The sequence below is a fragment of the Dendrobates tinctorius genome, unplaced genomic scaffold (genome assembly GCF_039654945.1).
Source record: "Dendrobates tinctorius isolate UK_male_01 unplaced genomic scaffold, ASM3965494v1 ptg000155l, whole genome shotgun sequence".
NCBI lineage: Eukaryota > Metazoa > Chordata > Amphibia > Anura > Dendrobatidae > Dendrobates > Dendrobates tinctorius.
The window spans coordinates 10,519,068-10,536,230 of NW_027361822.1; the positions used below are offsets into that span (position 1 = coordinate 10,519,068).

Genomic DNA, 17,163 nt, shown 5'->3' on the forward strand with positions numbered 1-17,163 from the left:
GGGCTTAAGAGACCAGTCTCTTTTAGGCTGTGTGCGACTTAAGCGTTTTTTAATTGTTTTTTCCATGCAAAAACGCTTAAAAAACGCATACATTAAGCATCGCATTCTTATAATGCATTCTGCAATTTTTGTGCACATGATGCGTTTTTTTTCTGCAAAATAAAAAATGCATCGCGGTAAAAAACGCAGCATGTTCATTAATTTTGCAGTAAAAAACGCATTTCCAGCTATATTTTATGCTCCGGGAAAAAACGCATAAAAAACGCGTGCAAAAAAACTCGTTTTTCCTGGGAAGGAGTCCGGTTTTTAGTCAGGAATTTTCTGCGTACGTGGGTACTTAGCCTTATTCTTAAAAAGGAGAACAAACGGAGTAACGGATTACAATGTTGTAAAAGTTATATAATTATTCCATTACTTCACAATCAATATAAATAGAGTACAAAAAAGCATAATAGCAAAAAGCATGTGTAGGACATACAATAGGTGAGGGTAAAAGACCCATGCATAAACACCCATACTCACAGGGTTAACAAAAATGTAAGCCACATGCAATGGCAACCCTGCTGAGGGAAAGTGATGGTGCGCCGGAGGACATAGTGGTAACCATAAAAAATGACTCCCAGGTGGGGGGAATGGCCCTGTCACAAATAAGCCCTTACCACGGGAGATATGCACGGACACCCAAAGATAGGATATACAGCCCCCGACGTGCATTTCGCGTCCACTCTGATCACTTTCTCAAGGGGAGTGAGGTAAGAATGGCAGACCAGGACCTTTAGTAACGCTAAGTAAGCCAACAACTAAGTGACAAACAATCACTCAATAACTCTATGACATATTAGGATATTTATAATTAACATAATAACCTTCTCAAAAAATGAATACACCAATGAGTCCAGACATACAAAGACTCAAATAATTTTATTTAGTAATACAAAAAAGAGAACAGAACAAATGGACATGATATAATACCATAAAAAATATTAAAATGTATCAAGGAGATTGATGCATAATAAACACATTGGCCACATCAACAGAGTAATCATATGAATATAGTACCAAAAAATAAAGTGCACAATGTAAACAGGCTAAAACTAGCCAATTAAAGTGCTTAAAAAATATAACTGAATCATAGATACCCGTAATCAGTGGCTCAGTGTGCCTCCAGCTCCCTCCAACGTATGTTTCGCCTACCGTGGCTTTTTCAAGGAGTGTCAGCCCGGCTCGGTGGGCGCTGCAGTGGTGCTCCTCCTCGCGAGACTCCCCTGCGGCCGCTCCTGTGGGAGGCTGGGCCAGGGGAGGCGTGGCCACCATGACACTGGCGCCGACTGAGTGAAGCCGACGTCCGGGTCGCAAGGGAAGTGACGTCGCCCGCCGGGGGAGCGGTGCACTGGGCACTTCCGGGAGGGAGCGGTCCCTGAGGCGCGCACCGCTCCTCCATAAAAAAGAAGTAATGCACGAGGTGCCACCGATCCCTGAGAGGCTGCGTAGTAAGCTCCGGGGGCAGCAGAGCCAGACCAGCAGCCAGGCGGCAAAAGGCTTCAGATGGATCCTGAAGGCGAGATGCACGCACAGGAGGAAAAATCACAGGCTACGGGGGTACCCAGAGGGTCCGGGTGAGTGCCTTTGTAAGGCAACACATTATACTAACGACTACCCTATGTCATGTCTCTCTTAGGAAAAGGCCACATCAAAGCAAAAGAATAATGCAAATAGGCCCTAGCCAAAACTTATGAGAAGCGACTCTGTCGCTCATGCATTAAAAAGACAGTGGCTGAAGAGTCACCATCCCTACTCCAGAGCATTAAAACTATGATCCGGGATCAAGTTAAGACAACAGTCAAAGATGAGTTGAAGGAGCAGACTACACTTAGCTCCGACGTAACCCCAGCTTCACCCGCACCTCCTCCTCTTCCTCCTACAGAAATAACTACCGACATAGAGTCTGAGGAAGAACAAGGAGAGATAAGGCCCTCGGACTCAGACCTACACTCCTCGGACGAGGAAAAGGGTCGTCCTTATTTTCTATCCGAGGACATTGGGAAATTACTAAAACTTGTAAGGTCCACAATGGGACTTGAAATACCTAAAGAGCCAAAGTCAATTCAAGATGCTATGTTTAGTAATCTTGAGGGAAAAAAACGAAAGGTTTTTCCCTTTCATGATAACCTGTTAAATCTAATTAAGAGGGAATGGAAAAAACCCAACAAAAAGATGTCCATACTGCAGGCGCTCAAATGTAAATACCCGTTTGATGAGGAGGTATGTGATAAATGGGGAAAAAGCTCCCAGACTAGATGCTGCCATTGCTAGTACCTCCAGGGGGATAGCATTGCCATTTGAGGGCATGGGCGCCTTAAAAGATCCCCTTGACAAGAAAGCTGATGCATTTCTAAAATCTGCTTGGGAGACATCGGCTTGGTCGTTTGAACCAGGGGTAGCCGCCACTTGTACAGCACGTGCCATGGTCAAGTGGTTGGACGAATTAAGTGAGCAAATAAAAAATAAATGCCCAAGGGAGACACTGCTGGAAGCAATACCTTCCCTACAGAAGGCAGCGGGATTCCTGGCTGATGCCACCGTAGATTCCGTCCGAGGTGCCGCCCGTGCATGCGCCCTTTCGAATTCAGGCCGCAGAGCACTTTGGTTAAAAAACTGGTCAGCAGACTTCTAATCAAAAGTCAAACTCTGCGCCGTCCCTTGTGAGGGTCATTACCTGTTTGGGAAAGCATTGGACGAAATTTTAAAAAAAGCATCAGATAAGAAGAAACTGTTTCCACCCCCCTTCCCTAGGCGACGGTGGACTGAAGCTCGCTCGTCCTTTCGTGGAGCAGGGAATAGAGGGAGCCGAGGGTGGCCAGACGATAGAGCCACGCGGGGCAGACCCTGGAGAGAAAGGAAAGAGAAAGGATTCCTCTTTAGTAAAACCACCCCGAGACCCGATACTAAGCAATGACGCCAGGGCAGTTGGGGGAAGGCTTCGGTTCTTTGTCCATCAATGGGTAGCATTGCCCGCCTCAAAGTGGGTAACCGACCTGTTAGCCGGGGCCTATGACTAAGTTTTCTAAGCCTTCCACCTCAACGAGTAAAAGTGACCTGGGTAGCCAAAAAGAATCAGGCCACGCTGGAAAAGGAGATTCAACTCCTCATACAAAAAGAGGTACTAATAAAAGTACCATATCATCAAGTAGGGAAGGGGTTTTACAGCACTCTGTTCCTCACGCCAAAACCAGATGGGTCAATAAGAACAATATTCAATCTCAAAGCCCTGAACCTATACATCAGAACAGAAAAATTCAAAATGGAGACCTTGGGATCAGCAGTGAAACTACGTGACCCGGGCTGCTACATGGCAGTAATAGATCTTACAGACGCCTATTACCATTTACCAATATGGGAGGAACATCAGCAATATCTAAGATTGGTAGTAGAGATCGCTCAAGTCCCCACTCATCTCCAGTATCAGTGCCTACCCTTCAGGGTATCAGTAGCCCCTCGTATATTTACGAAAATCATCGGGGAAGTAGCGTCCTTTTATAAGAAGGGAAAACATTCTGTTGGTACTCTATTTAGACGATTTCCTCGTCATAGCAAACAGCAAGCAAAGTTGTGAGAATGCAGTCACGGAGGTTCTGAAAATATTGACCAGGTTAGGCTGGATGATCAATTTAAAAAAGTCCAGATTAACTCCAGTTCAGTCACAAGAATTCCTTGGAATTCAGTTGGACTCATTAAAGCAGCAAAGCATTCTTCCAGAAAGGAAAGTCAGGGCTATCCAACAAAAAATAAAACGGATACAATCCGGTCGAGCCATATCATTAAGAGAGGCAATGTTGCTCCTGGGCACTTTGACAGCAACAATCCCAGCGGTCCGGTGGGCACAAGCCCACACGAGAGAACTACAGTGGCAGATCCTATCCGAGCAGGGGAGAGGGCCTTACAAATTAAATCGGGAGATCATTCTCTCGCCTCAGGTGCAGGAGTCCTTAAAATGGTGGCTGAGCACCGAAAATTTAAACAGATCAGTGCCCTGGACTACTCAAAACACTGTGGTACTAACCACGGACGCAAGTCTGAGTGGTTGGGGAGCACACATAGAGAAACGAACCCTACAGGGCCAGTGGGAACCCGTAGTGAGGGACGCATCAAATCTAAAAGAACTGGCGGCTGTAAGGCGAGCCCTTCTCCTAGTAAAAGAAGAAGTTCAAGGGAGGCATGTCAGAATATTATCCGACAACAACACGGTCATAGCATACATAAACAGACAAGGGGGTACAAGGTCGGCAACCCTTATGGCAGAGGCCAGGGAATTATTCGCGTGGGCGGAAAACAATCTTCTGTCCTTGTCGGGTACACATTTAAAGGGGGCAGACAATTATCTGGACGATTATTTAAGCCGTCATGTATTACACCAAGGAGAATGGTCCCTAAATCAAACGATATTTGGGGAAATCTGCGCTGCCTGGGGCACACCGGAGGTAGACCTGTTTGCGACAAGAGAAAATCGAAAAGTGAACTGGTTCTACTCCCTAAATCCAAGAGAACGGCCAGAAGGGGTGGATTCGCTACTACACCGCTGGAAATTTTGTCTGGCCTATGCGTTTCTCCACCCCCCCGTTTCCATTGATTCCAGTAGTCTTAAAAAAGATCCGACAAGACAAAGCTCCAGTAATCCTGGTAGCGCCCTTCTGGCCGAAAACGGCATGGTTCACATGGCTCAGACGCATGTCTATCTCGGACCCATGGATTCTCCCAGATACCCCAAACCTGCTATACCAGGGCCCAGTAGAAAATCCCAGAGTTCACAGGCTGCACCTCACTGCATGGAACTTGAGAGGTGACGCCTTCTAGCAAAGGGTTTCTCAGTTCCGTTAGTAACTACCCTGCTCGCTAGCAGGAAGGAGGTAACTTCACGTAAATACCAAAAAATTTGGGAAAAATTCTTACAGTTCACGGGCCGACAATGGGCTGGGACAGCCCAGAAAGTACCAATAAAAGAGATCCTAAAATTCCTCCAGAAAGGACTAGAAAAAGGACTGTCCACAAGCACCTTAAAGGTGCAGGTATCTGCCCTGGGTGCGTTGTTTGATCAAAAATTCGCTGACCACCCATGGATCTATAGGTTCATTCGGGCCTCCTTTACATCCAGGCCCTCAAAATTACCAACTAAGGTAGCTCCCTGGGATCTAAATTTAGTGTTAAGGGCACTGACATCGTGTCCATTTGAGCCTATTGCGTCCATCTCAGTAAAGGCGCTAACTTTAAAAACAGTACTCCTGGTGGCCCTGACTTCCACTCGACGTGTCTGCGAGCTGCAGGCTATATCTGTAAATCCCCCATATACCACCTTTTTGGATGATAGAGTGATCCTAAAAACTGATCCGGCCTTCCTACCGAAGGTTAATTCCAAATTTCACAGGGAGCAGGAGATAATTTTGCCCTCGTTTTGTCCAAACCCTAAATCCCAGGGAGAGAAAACCTTCCATTGCCTACATGTCAGACGTTGCCTGCTTCAATATATAGAAGCCTCTAAAGGCCCTTTTACATTTAGCGATGCACCAGAGATCCGACCAGCGATCCCACCCGGTCAGGATCGCTGGTGCATCGCTAAATGATCGCTAGTGAGCTTTCATACAGAAAGATCTCACAGCGACGCAGCGCACGATACTTACCATTCACACACAGCGATCCTGACGTCCTCCCGCCCGCGTCCAGCGTCGCTCGTCGTCACAGCAGGAAGTCTCAGCAGGAAGCGCCCGACGAGAAATGGAGCCGGACATTCTCGCGCGATCAGCGATGGACAGCGGGGGAGCCGGTCGCTGGTAAGTATCACACATAGCGATATCGCTAGCAATATCGCTATAACGTCACAAAACCAGTGACATTTTAGCGATATTGCTAGCGATATCGCTTAGTGTAAAACCCCCTTAAGTCATGGCGACAGTCATCAGCCCTTTTTGTTTCCTTCCAGGGGACAAACAGGGGTAAGAAAGCTTCAAAGTCAACGATTGCACGATGGCTACATATGGGTATTGCACTGGCTTACTCTTCCTCAGGTCAGACTCCCCCACTGGGTGTAACAGCTCACTCTACGAGAGCCATAGCCACGTCCTGGGCTGAAAGGGCAGATGCTTCTGTTGAACAGATTTGTAAGACAGCAGTATGATCCTCACCATCCACTTTCTTCCGACACTATAGACTAGACCTAGGGCCCTCAAATCTGGCCTTTGGGAGAAAAGTGTTGTTTGCTGTTGTCCCACCCTAGGAGTCTATTCTATCTTTCCTCTCATGTCTGCGGTGCTGTCATGGGGAAGGGAAAAAATGATAATTACTTACCGGTAATTTGATTTTCCAGAGCCATGACAGCACCGCATTGTTCCCGCCCTATCTTGGTGATGGTTGTGCGGTGCACCAGAAAATTTAAAGTTGTATGTGGATATGTAAATTTATGTGAAAAGAGAGAGAGATAATATATATGACATATCTCTATATAACTATATATATATATATCTATCTATAGATATATGGGGAAAAAAAGGAAAAAAGAAGGTGGATATTAGTGACATTGTTATATAACATGTATGTAAACTAATAAGGCGGTTACCTTTGCATACTCTGAAACAAACCGAGGAGAGAGGTGCCGCCCCCTTCTTATCTCTGCTACAGGTTTCATGTTTCCTGGGGGCGGATACCATCTCTCATGTCTGCGGTGCTGTCATGGCTCTGGAAAATCAAATTACCGGTAAGTAATTATCATTTTTCCCTCATGTGCTCCCACTCATGGTTGAAGGTGGAAATGAAACAAATAGTCTCATTCTTATTTCTTCCTCTCCTGCCCAAGTCAGCCCTAGGGTAGAGTAAATCATTCCTGGATGTATTTCTGGCACGTACGTAAGCCCTCCCTATACACCTGTTACTGTATTCACGGTCGCAAAAACGTTCCCTGAGATCCAGGGCCCGCCTCTCAAAACTATCACTGGTGGAACAAATCCGCCTCATCCTGAGGAACTAGCTGACCGGGACGGCCCTGATGGTGGATGAATTATGCGAGGAATGTGCATGCAAGAGTGAGTTTACAGATCTTGGTTTTCTGTAAACGTCTGTCTGGATGTACCAATGAGTATCAAGAGACAGAGAGACGTCCAGAAAGTCAATAAAATTAGGGTCAGACTTATAGGTCAATTTGATGTTATACTCATTCACATTCAAGCATGCCATGAACTCCCCGAGCTGCTGCACCGTCCCATTCCACAAAAATAAAACATAATCAATATAGCGATGCCAGCACAGCACATGGGAGGCGGCTGGCACACCCCCGTCACCAATGACAAATCTCTCCCAGTGCCCCCGGAAGAGATTTGCATACGAGGGCACACAGGCCGCGCCCATGGCTGTGCCGCATCGCTGTAAATTATAAGAATCCTTAACCCCTTCCCGACCTTTGATGCCACGTAAGCATCATGAATTGATTGCCCCCCTGCGGGTCGGGTGACTGGGGTCACTGGAAGGTCACCTGACCCGCACACAGAGGACCCTTTATAGTTAACTCCAGGGGGGTGGCTTAGCCCACACGTGCCTACGATCGCTGTGATTGGCTGTTAAAAGTGAAACAGCCAATCAGAGCGATTTGTAATATTTCACCAATGAAATTTGGTGAAATATTACAATCCAGCCATGGCCGATGCTGCAATAGCATCTGCCATGGCTGGAGACTGAGATTCGACCCCCCCCCCCACACCGACTGGTGGGGGCGATCGGCCACTGACGGACGGCGGCTCCCCTCAGAAAAATGTTGTCTCTGTCCAAATATATATGGAACAAACTGTAATTGTTTTATTACTTCACAATCAATATAAATAGAGTACAAAAAAGCATAATAGAAAAAAGCATGTGTAGGACATACAATAGATGAGGGTAAAAGACCCATTCATAAACACCCATACTCACAGGGTTAACAACAATGTAAGCCACATGCAGTGGCAACCCTGCTGAGGGAAAATGATGGTGCGTCGGACATAGTGGTAACCATAAAAAATGACTCCCAGGTGGGGGGGAATGGCCCTGTCACAAATAAGCGCTTACCACGGGAGATATGCACGGACACCCAAAGAGAGGCTATACAGCCCCCGATGCGCGTTTCACGTCCACTCTGGTCGCTTTCTCAAGGGGAGTGAGGTAAGAATGGCAGACCAGGACCTTTAGCAATGCTGGTCACGTGTTATCAGTTGACCAATCATCCGACATGAGGCGGCGCATGCGCCTTGTCACCACAAGGTCCTTCACGAGTCACAGGCGTCAGGCATCCAGTTGGGCGCAAGGAGGGGAACTCTCCTGCGCCCTCGCGGAGGCACTTAGACGCCAGGGCCCACTGAAGGATGCCCTCAACAGGGCAGAGCAGTGCGCCTGTGCAGGAGCCACGACAGGCAGCAAAGAAGAAGACGTCACCGTTAGAAGATGGGAGGCGCCGGACCAGACCCATAACGCCCCTGGGTGAGTATAATCTAACTCCTTTTTCTTATCTTTCAGGTTATATTGGGGGCTTATCTACAACATTACAGAATGCTGTAGATAAGCCCCTGTTGTCGGTGCCGGGGAAAATAGGGTGACAGATTCCCTTTAACAGCTTCCTGTGTATACTGCACATTGTCAATCGGTGGTGGAAGGGGGTTACACAGATTAGCTGGACTGCCTTGCACAGGACTCTCAGTCCAGCAGTGATAATGCATTGCTGATCAAACACTGATTGTATTAAAACTACAGAAAGCTGCAGAGCAAGTGAGGCATCCCTATAATCAGGTCTCTCCCCCCTCATTATGCAGCTCCTCAGATTGCACGGCAAAAACCTGCTGACGGATTCCCTTTAAGGACCTGTGATTTCTGGTCTGGAGTCCTTGATGGTGCATCACAGCTTGTGAAGAGCTGATCTACAGCAATTATGTGTCATTCGTATTTGCATCACATCTGTGGCTAATTCGTGTGAAGCTGCTTTGATAAAACATTTAACTCGCGTTGCAGTTCATACTAAAAAGGGATAATAGAATGTGTAGATGTAATATCTTCTCCCGTTATATTTTTCACTCTTTGTTTCATTGCAGTCATTTGGTAAATTCAAAAAAAGTTCATTTTTTATCATTAATACTCTGCACCCCGTCTTGACTGAAAAAAAACCAGAAATGTAGAAATTTTTGCAAATTTATTAAAAAAGACAAAATGAAATATCACATGGTCATAAGTATTCAGACTTTTTGCTCAGACACTCATAGTTAAGTCACATGCTGTCCATTTCCTTGTGATCCTCCTTGAGATGGTTCTACTTCATTAGAGTCCAGCTGTGTTTTTAAACTGATAGGACTTGATTTGTAAAGGCACACACCTGTCTTTATAAGACCTCACAGTACATATCAGACCAAATGAGAATCATGAGGTCAAAGGAACTGGCCAAGGAGCTCAGAGACAGAATTGTGGCAAGGCACAGATCTGACCAAGGTTACAAAAGAATTTCTGCAGTACTCAAGGTTCCTAAGAGCACAGTGGCCTCCATAATCGTTAAATGGAAGAAGTTTGTGACAACTAGAAGTCTTCCTAGACCTGGCCATCCAGCTATACTGAGTAATCGTGGAAGAAGAGCCTTGGTGAGAGAGGTAAAGAAGAACCCCAAGATCACTGTGGCTGAGCTCCACAGATGCAGTAGGGAGATGGGAGAATGTTCCACAAAGCCAACTATCACTGCAGCCCTCCACTAGTCGGGCCTTTATGGCAGAGTGACCCGACAGAAGTCTCTCCTCAGTGCATGACATATGAAAACCCGCATAGAGTTTGCTAAAAAACACATGAAGGACTCCCAGACTATGAAAAATAAGATTCTCTAGTCTGATGAGACGAACATATAACTTTTTGGTGATAATTCTAAGCGGTATGTGTGGAGAATATCAGGCACTGCTCATCACCTGCCCAATACAATTCCAACAGTGAATCGTGGTGGCAGCATCATGCTATGGGGGTGTTTTTCAGCTGCAGGGACAGGACAACTGGTTGCAATTGAAGGAAATATGAATGCGACCAAGTACAGAGATATCCTGTATGAAAACCTCTTCCAGATTGCTCTAAACCTCAGACTTGGACGAAGGTTCACTTTACAACAAGACAATGACCCTAAGCACACAGCTAAAATAACAAAGGAGTGTCTTTAAAACAACTCTGTGACCATTCTTGACTGGCCCAGCCAGAGCCCTGCCCTAAACCCAATTGAGCATCTCTGAAGAGACTTGAAAATTGCTGTTCACCATCCAACCTGATGAAACTGGGATCTGAGGATCTGCAAGGGAGAATGGCAGAGGATCCCCAAATCCAGGTGTGAAAAACTTTTTGCATCATTCCAAGAAGACTCATGGCTGTACTAGCTCAAGAGGGTGCTTCTTACTCAATACTGAGCAAAGGGTCTGAATACTTCTGACCATGTGATATTATTTCAGTTTTTCTGTTTTAATAGATTTGCAAAAATTTCTACATTTCTGTTTTTTTCAGTCAAGATGGGGTGCAGAGTGTGTATTAATGAGAAAAAAAATTAACTTTTTTAAATTTGCTAAATGGCTGCAATGAAAGAGTGAAAAATGTAAAGGGGTCTGAATACTTTCCATACTCACTGTATGCTTCCCCTTATTATCTCCAGCAATTGTATTATTACATGGGACTTTTCATAATTTTACAATGGCTCATCTTCTTCCATTTAGGTCCCTACAATATCGGAACCTCTCAGTGGAGATCTATATTAGAGATTTTTTCCTGATTGACCTGTCAAGGATGGAAATGAGCAAGGAAAAGATGGCAGAGAAGATATTACACCTCACCCTACAGATCCTCTCCCATCTTACAGGAGAGGTGAGAGATTCTGATGATGTCACATTTACATCATTCTTATCTATGGGAATAACAGATGGACAGAACTGGAGAGGTGAGGACTCTGGAAATGTCTGTAGTGAGATTTATTCATGTGTCTCTCCATAACCAGGATTACACAGTAGTGAAGAAGACCTCTAGTGAGCGCTGTCAGGCCCCTGTGTCTGAGGGACGGGAAAGACCCCTGAGCCCAATCACAGAGCCTCCACCAAACCCCCTGATACATGAGGACATCAATGACAAGAAGATCCTAGAACTCACCTACAAGATGATTGAGCTGCTGACTGGAGAGGTGACACTGCTGGGAATGATGGGACATGATATAGTAATGCTATGAAAGGATAGGGGGGCTGACTGTATCATTGTATGTGTCAGGTTCCTATAAGGTGCCAGGATGTCACCGTCTATTTGTCCATGGAGGAGTGGAAGTATTTAGAAGGACACAAAGATCTATACAAAGACATCATGATGGATGTTCCCCAACCCCTCACATCACCAGGTAATAGTACTAAATACACAATTGTAGTGAAGCAAGGTTCCTGGAATGTCATTTCTTTTTAAATATTATCTTATTTGCAAACACGCATTTCCAAACCAACTCCAGAATATCTGACACACTATGTTATATTCGAGGGTTTCATATGGGGTTCACTTTGTTTTGACTTTAAGGAAATGTGTCTAAAAGACTAAGGAGTAAGTACTAGTTTGTAAACATGTATTCTCTTAAAAATTATTTTTATTTCTAAATTATTAAAATATACACCAAACCTGCGTGACAAACACTCAAATATAATTACATTGGCATCAACAAAATCGTAATCTCTAGTGTGTCAACCTCCACAGACAGGCACGAACTATCTAGGATTTGTATAATCAATATGTATAAAAAATGCGGCACTCACCAGTTTAAGAAAAATTCCAGTTTCCTTTATTTCACCATGTGCGATTTGGACAAAGTGTTGGACATACAGGTTAAGGAGGCATGCGGTGAGAATAGGACTACGGCTGTTTCGCATGTAATCGCTTCAACGGCTCCAAGTCCTAACACTTTGTCCAAACCGCACATGGTGAAATGAAGGACACTGGAATTTTTCTTAAACTGGTGAGTGCCGCATTTTTTCTTCATATTAATTATACACACCTGTTTTTTCTATGCTGAGCACCAAATAGCAGTTGATTTTTTTCCGCCTAACTTCACTGAAACAGGATCAACCATATGAATGAGTGTCGAATATTTTCCTCTGGTGCCGTTCATTTTTTCTTCTATTTTTGAAACTATCTAAGATTTATGTAGGGACTTTCTAAGTATTTTGTATAAAGCTTAAAGATGTTACGTGGGTCTATTATATCATGCATGATATGATGTTCTGGAGATTGCTATAAACCTACAATGCAATATAATTCTATTTTAGTGTTTGTCACACTGGGTTGTTGTATATTTTAGTAATTTAGAAATAAAAATAATTTTAAATCGAGTACATATTCATTGTTTTGACTTTACTCATGAACTGAGCCAGGAAGTTGGTTGGAGGGCCATTCTTCTAGCCCAGTCCACTGTTGGATTGCACTGGTGGACACAGTCAGGAAAGGGTCCCTCCCAGTGCAAGAACAGTATATTGGCCCTTTGCAGTCCAATAATCATAATGCAAAATTCCACCTACTTTGGAGATATAAATGAACCCTCATACCTCTTGGGACGTTTGTAGTCCAATAATCATAATGAAAAATTCCACCAACTTTGGAGATATAAATGAACCCTCTTACCTCTTGGGCCTCTGTGTAGCCACACAGTTGTACAAATTATATGTCTGCCCCTGTTGGATAATTGTCCATTCACATTCAAACGGGACGTTCCTACAGATACACACTCAGGTGAGTAATAGCAACTAATAGTTATTATTAAGGTTGAAGGGAGACTTTAAGGCCATCTAGTTCAACCCATATCCTATCCTAACTTGCCCTAACATGTCAGAGAAGTCACAAATTCCACCTATAATTAAAGTAATGTAGTGTTGTGGCACCACGATTATTGTGAAACTTCTTAATTGCATTCCACTATGATCACTACCTGACTACCAGTATTTATTTTGAGACTAAGTTCGTCAGATTGAGTTCTGCAGTCATACGCTGGACTTTAAAACATTGTGACATTTACATCATTTGAAACTTCAAAAAAATGGGCAGGTAGGAATCTGTCTATCCAAACTGAACACCCACTATAGTGAGGTGAAGTAAAATACAATACAAATTAAATAACAATAACATTCATTCTACTCCCCAGCCCATCTGCAATCAATGTCTTCCTCATTTTTGAATGGACTAGGTCAGGTACAATAATCTGAACTCAAAAAATAAAAATATATTGTAGAAAATAAGGTCAACATGTTCACATTTCTGAGAGTGAGATATAAATCTACCAATGCAGATGTATTATTCTCCTACACTCCACAAAGCAGGAGAGAAGCAATCAGAAAAGGAAACTTGCGAGAAAGCAGTTAGCTGGGTTATTATGATTATTCACTGGTCCTTGATCTGAGGTAGACTTTTTCAACCAATTTTGTAAAGATATTATACACATTAGAGTAATATCTGCCAAATCCGTTGATTTAGGCTGGAAAATGCAACTTTTCATAAACAGAACATGTTAGAAAAAAAGAAGAATCGAGCATATAAAACTGTTCATTTTCTTGTTATTTTTTTGTTCTTATGGGAGATTGAGTAATGCCAGAGCTGTATGATAACAGCTTCTTCCCTCATCCCTATTCAAAAAACATGCACTTTGGCTGAATTAATCAGTAAATTGGATTCTGCTGCATGCATTGCAATTTGTATGAACATTTTTATATAGTGATGTTATAAAATATCCATATCACATTGATTATATTATTTTAAAGTGGGAAAAAACCTTTATTTTACTTTTGACAGGTGACTCTATCAATCAGTCAAAGGGACATGTGATATCTTCTAATTTTAAACTAGATGATCATGGGTTCACACAAAAGACATGTACAGAGCACATCATTACTCCAAATATATCTTCAGCCTATCCAAGCAATGAGCTATCATCTGATGATGGTCGACAACTCCTAGCCCCTGCTTCATCACAGAATGTTAAGAAAAAGAAAAATAACCGAAGGAATGTTGAACATCAAAGATCTCGGAAGGGGAAGAAATCCTATTCATGTTCAGAATGTGGAAAATGTTACACTCGGAAACAAGATTTTGTTTACCACCAAAAAACACACACAGGGGAGAAACCATTTTTATGTACTAAATGTGGGAGATGTTTTAAAAAGAATTCACATCTTGTTGAACATGAGAAACGTCACACATGTCAGAAACCATTTTCATGTTCAGAGTGTGGGAAAGGTTTTAACCATAAATCAGATCTTGAAGCGCATCAGAAAATTCACGCAGGGGAGAAACCGTATTCATGTTCTGAATGTCAGAAATGTTATAATAAGAAATCAGCTCTTGCTACCCACCAGAGAATTCACACAGGGGAGAAGCCATTTTTATGTTCAGAATGTGGGAAGTGTTTTAACCATAAATCAAGTCTTGAAGCACATCGGAGAAATCACACAGGAGAGAAACCATATTCATGTTCTGAATGTCAGAAATGTTATAATCGTAAATCAGATCTTACTAACCATCAGAGACTTCACACAGGGGAGAAGCCATTTGTTTGTTCAGAATGTGGGAAATCTTTTCACAAGAAATCACATCTTGTTACACATCGTAGAATTCACACAGGTGAGAAGCCATATTCATGTTCTGAATGTGAAAAATGTTTTATCCACAGTACAGATCTTATTATACATCAAAGAATTCACACAGGCGAGAAGCCATATTTATGTACTGAATGTGAGAAATTTTTTAGCCACAAAGCACTTCTTATTAGACATCAGAAAATTCACACAGGAGAGAAGCCATATTCATGTTCTGAATGTGGGAAAAGTTATAATGCCAAATTACACCTTGTTGCACATCAAAGAATTCACACAGGGGAGAAGCCATTTTTATGTTTAGAATGTGGGAAGTGTTTTAATCAAAAATCACATCTTGTTACACATCAGAGAAGTCACACAGGGGCTAAGCCATTTATATGCTCGGAATGTGGGAAATGTTTTAACCAGAAGTCACATCTTGTTAGACATCAGAGATGTCACAAAGAGGAGAAGCCATAGTGATATTCTGTATGTGAAACCATAATAATGCTAAAATTAATGTAAATGTGCATGAGAGAATACAAACAAGATGTAATTGTTATATACAGAATAAAGAAAATGTTTAAATCTGACAACTAGTTTTATTGACTTCCAAGCGCTGACACTTGGTCTAAGCCATATTCATGACTGAATGTGGGAAGTGTTTTGCATACAACATGCTGTTGACATTTACCTTTTTGTATATTGTGAGCACTATTTGTATAAAGCAGGTTCAGGAGCTGAGCTTAGTCATATACTACCTAGTACCATCAATCACAGGTTCAAGTACAAGGGATGGTGACTATGGGAAAAGTCTATGACATTTCAGTCCTTGAATAAATTAAAATGTATGTATGTATTTTTCTTAATTGGCAAATGGCTTATAAGGGGGCTGTTTTTTTAACAGATTCAAAGGATTGTAATTAATAAGGAACTACACGAGAATTGAATTTGCTTAAATTGATTTACTTAAATTATAAGATTAAATAATAAACAGCATAAACTATCAATACATAGGCATCAATCCAAACATTAGTCATACATTACATTATTAAGATAGATAAGTCCATCCGTGTGTGTGTTCGTCCAGGAAGCAAGAGCCAGAGAGCGCATGTTTTGTCTCTTTTCTCACATCTCCAATCTCTCCCTCTCTCTCCTCATGCCAGTGTTAAGTCCCCTTTTTATATGTAAAAAAGTCTACATTGAAACTTCTTGAGAGGCTTTGATGTCCCAAGGTTTGTGCACTGGAGACTGACTAAAGGCCCTTTTACATTTAGCGATGCACCAGTGATCCGACCCGGTCAGGATCGCTGGTGCATCGCTAAATGATCGCTAGTGAGCTGTCACACAGGCAGACCTCACAGCAATGCAGCAGCGATACAGCGGACGATACTCACCTTTCACACACAGCGATTCTGACGTCCTCCCGCCCGCCTCCACGCGTCGCTCGTCGTCACAACAGGAAGCTGATGACGAGAAATGGAGCCGGACATTCTCGCGCGATCAGCGATAACCAGCGGGGTAGCCGGTCGGAGGTAAGTATCACACATAGCGATATCGCTATAACCTCACAAAATCGTTGACGTTATAGCGATATTGCTATGTGTAAAACCCCCTTAACTGTTAGGCGTCGGGTTCCTGTTGCTGCACAGCTGGAATCCCGAGCCCTGCTCCCGGCGGTCTCCCATTCCTCCCCAGCGGAGGTTGCTCGGCAAACTCGTCGGTCCCAACACTCTTCCCAGACCACCTCCATGGGTTTGCTTGCTGTTGCCACCTCTGGCACAGCTATGGCAATGCATACTGCTCAGCAGTGAGATTCTCCTGGGACTATGTCATGTCGGGCCACTGAGCATGCCCGTGGAGTGATCTCCCATTGGAGATCGAAGGTCACGTGCTCAGGTCTTGCTCCTGTTCGGATTGGCCCATCCGAGAAGACAGGAAGGTCCCGGACGCTCGCAGCTATAAAAGGTTCGCATGGCCACTCGGCCATGCGCTGGGATACTCTGTATTTTCAGACCATGAGGAGTGAGTGATGTATGCACGTATGAATGTCTCTGGTGACTGACTCATTATGAAACCCCTACCCTTGGTACGCATGTGTTGTGCAGCCTAGCCTGCTGGCTCCCAGGCTTAGGTGTAGGTAGGGCAGAGTCGGAGTCAAGCATTAGTCCCCATCAGTGACTCGGCACGCCACTGTGCACGTGCTCCACACTCCGTAGCCAGCGTCTATAGCGGCGTTCACGGCAGCGACGCCGTGCGCTCAGAGGGCCTAGAGGAACTCTAACCCTGTGTCCTTGGGGTAGAGTTCTGTGGCCGCTTTCTGTGCGCTTTTTGGCCGGGCTCTGTGAGCTAAACAGGCTCCGGTATTTGCGTTCAGCGGCTGTGCGGCTCTGAGAGTCAACAGAGTTCGCTCCTGTTCACACTGGGTGACGTAACCCATGTGTGACTGTTTTCACGCCGCTCTATTCTTCCGCCATTACCTAGCAGCAGTGTACCACCTCTGCATTGTGGATCCTGGGCTGCGAACTCCAAACTGTGGTCAGAAACTGTCTCCAAGGCC

At 43.9% G+C, this 17,163-nt stretch overlaps 2 protein-coding genes across 5 annotated transcripts in view; both read left to right on the top strand.

Moving 5' to 3' along the window:
* The window catches only part of LOC141051076 (uncharacterized), a 188,466-nt gene extending 173,267 nt beyond the window's left edge, over nt 1–15,199 (top strand). For 3 of the 4 annotated variants that reach the window (XM_073547932.1, XM_073547931.1, XM_073547933.1), the window contains 4 exons: nt 10,731–10,878; nt 11,009–11,188; nt 11,272–11,395; nt 13,822–15,199. In XM_073547932.1, the coding sequence (XP_073404033.1) occupies nt 10,801–10,878; nt 11,009–11,188; nt 11,272–11,395; nt 13,822–15,083 (1,644 nt within the window). In that variant the 5' untranslated portion in view covers nt 10,731–10,800 and the 3' untranslated portion in view covers nt 15,084–15,199. Of the gene's footprint in view, nt 1–9,469; nt 9,476–10,730; nt 10,879–11,008; nt 11,189–11,271; nt 11,396–13,821 lie in introns of those variants that run through there. The other variant, XM_073547934.1, reaches the window with a different exon arrangement.
* Nucleotides 1–17,163, top strand: part of LOC141051117 (gastrula zinc finger protein XlCGF66.1-like) — a 111,476-nt gene that overhangs the window by 7,076 nt on the left and 87,237 nt on the right. The window lies entirely within an intron of this gene.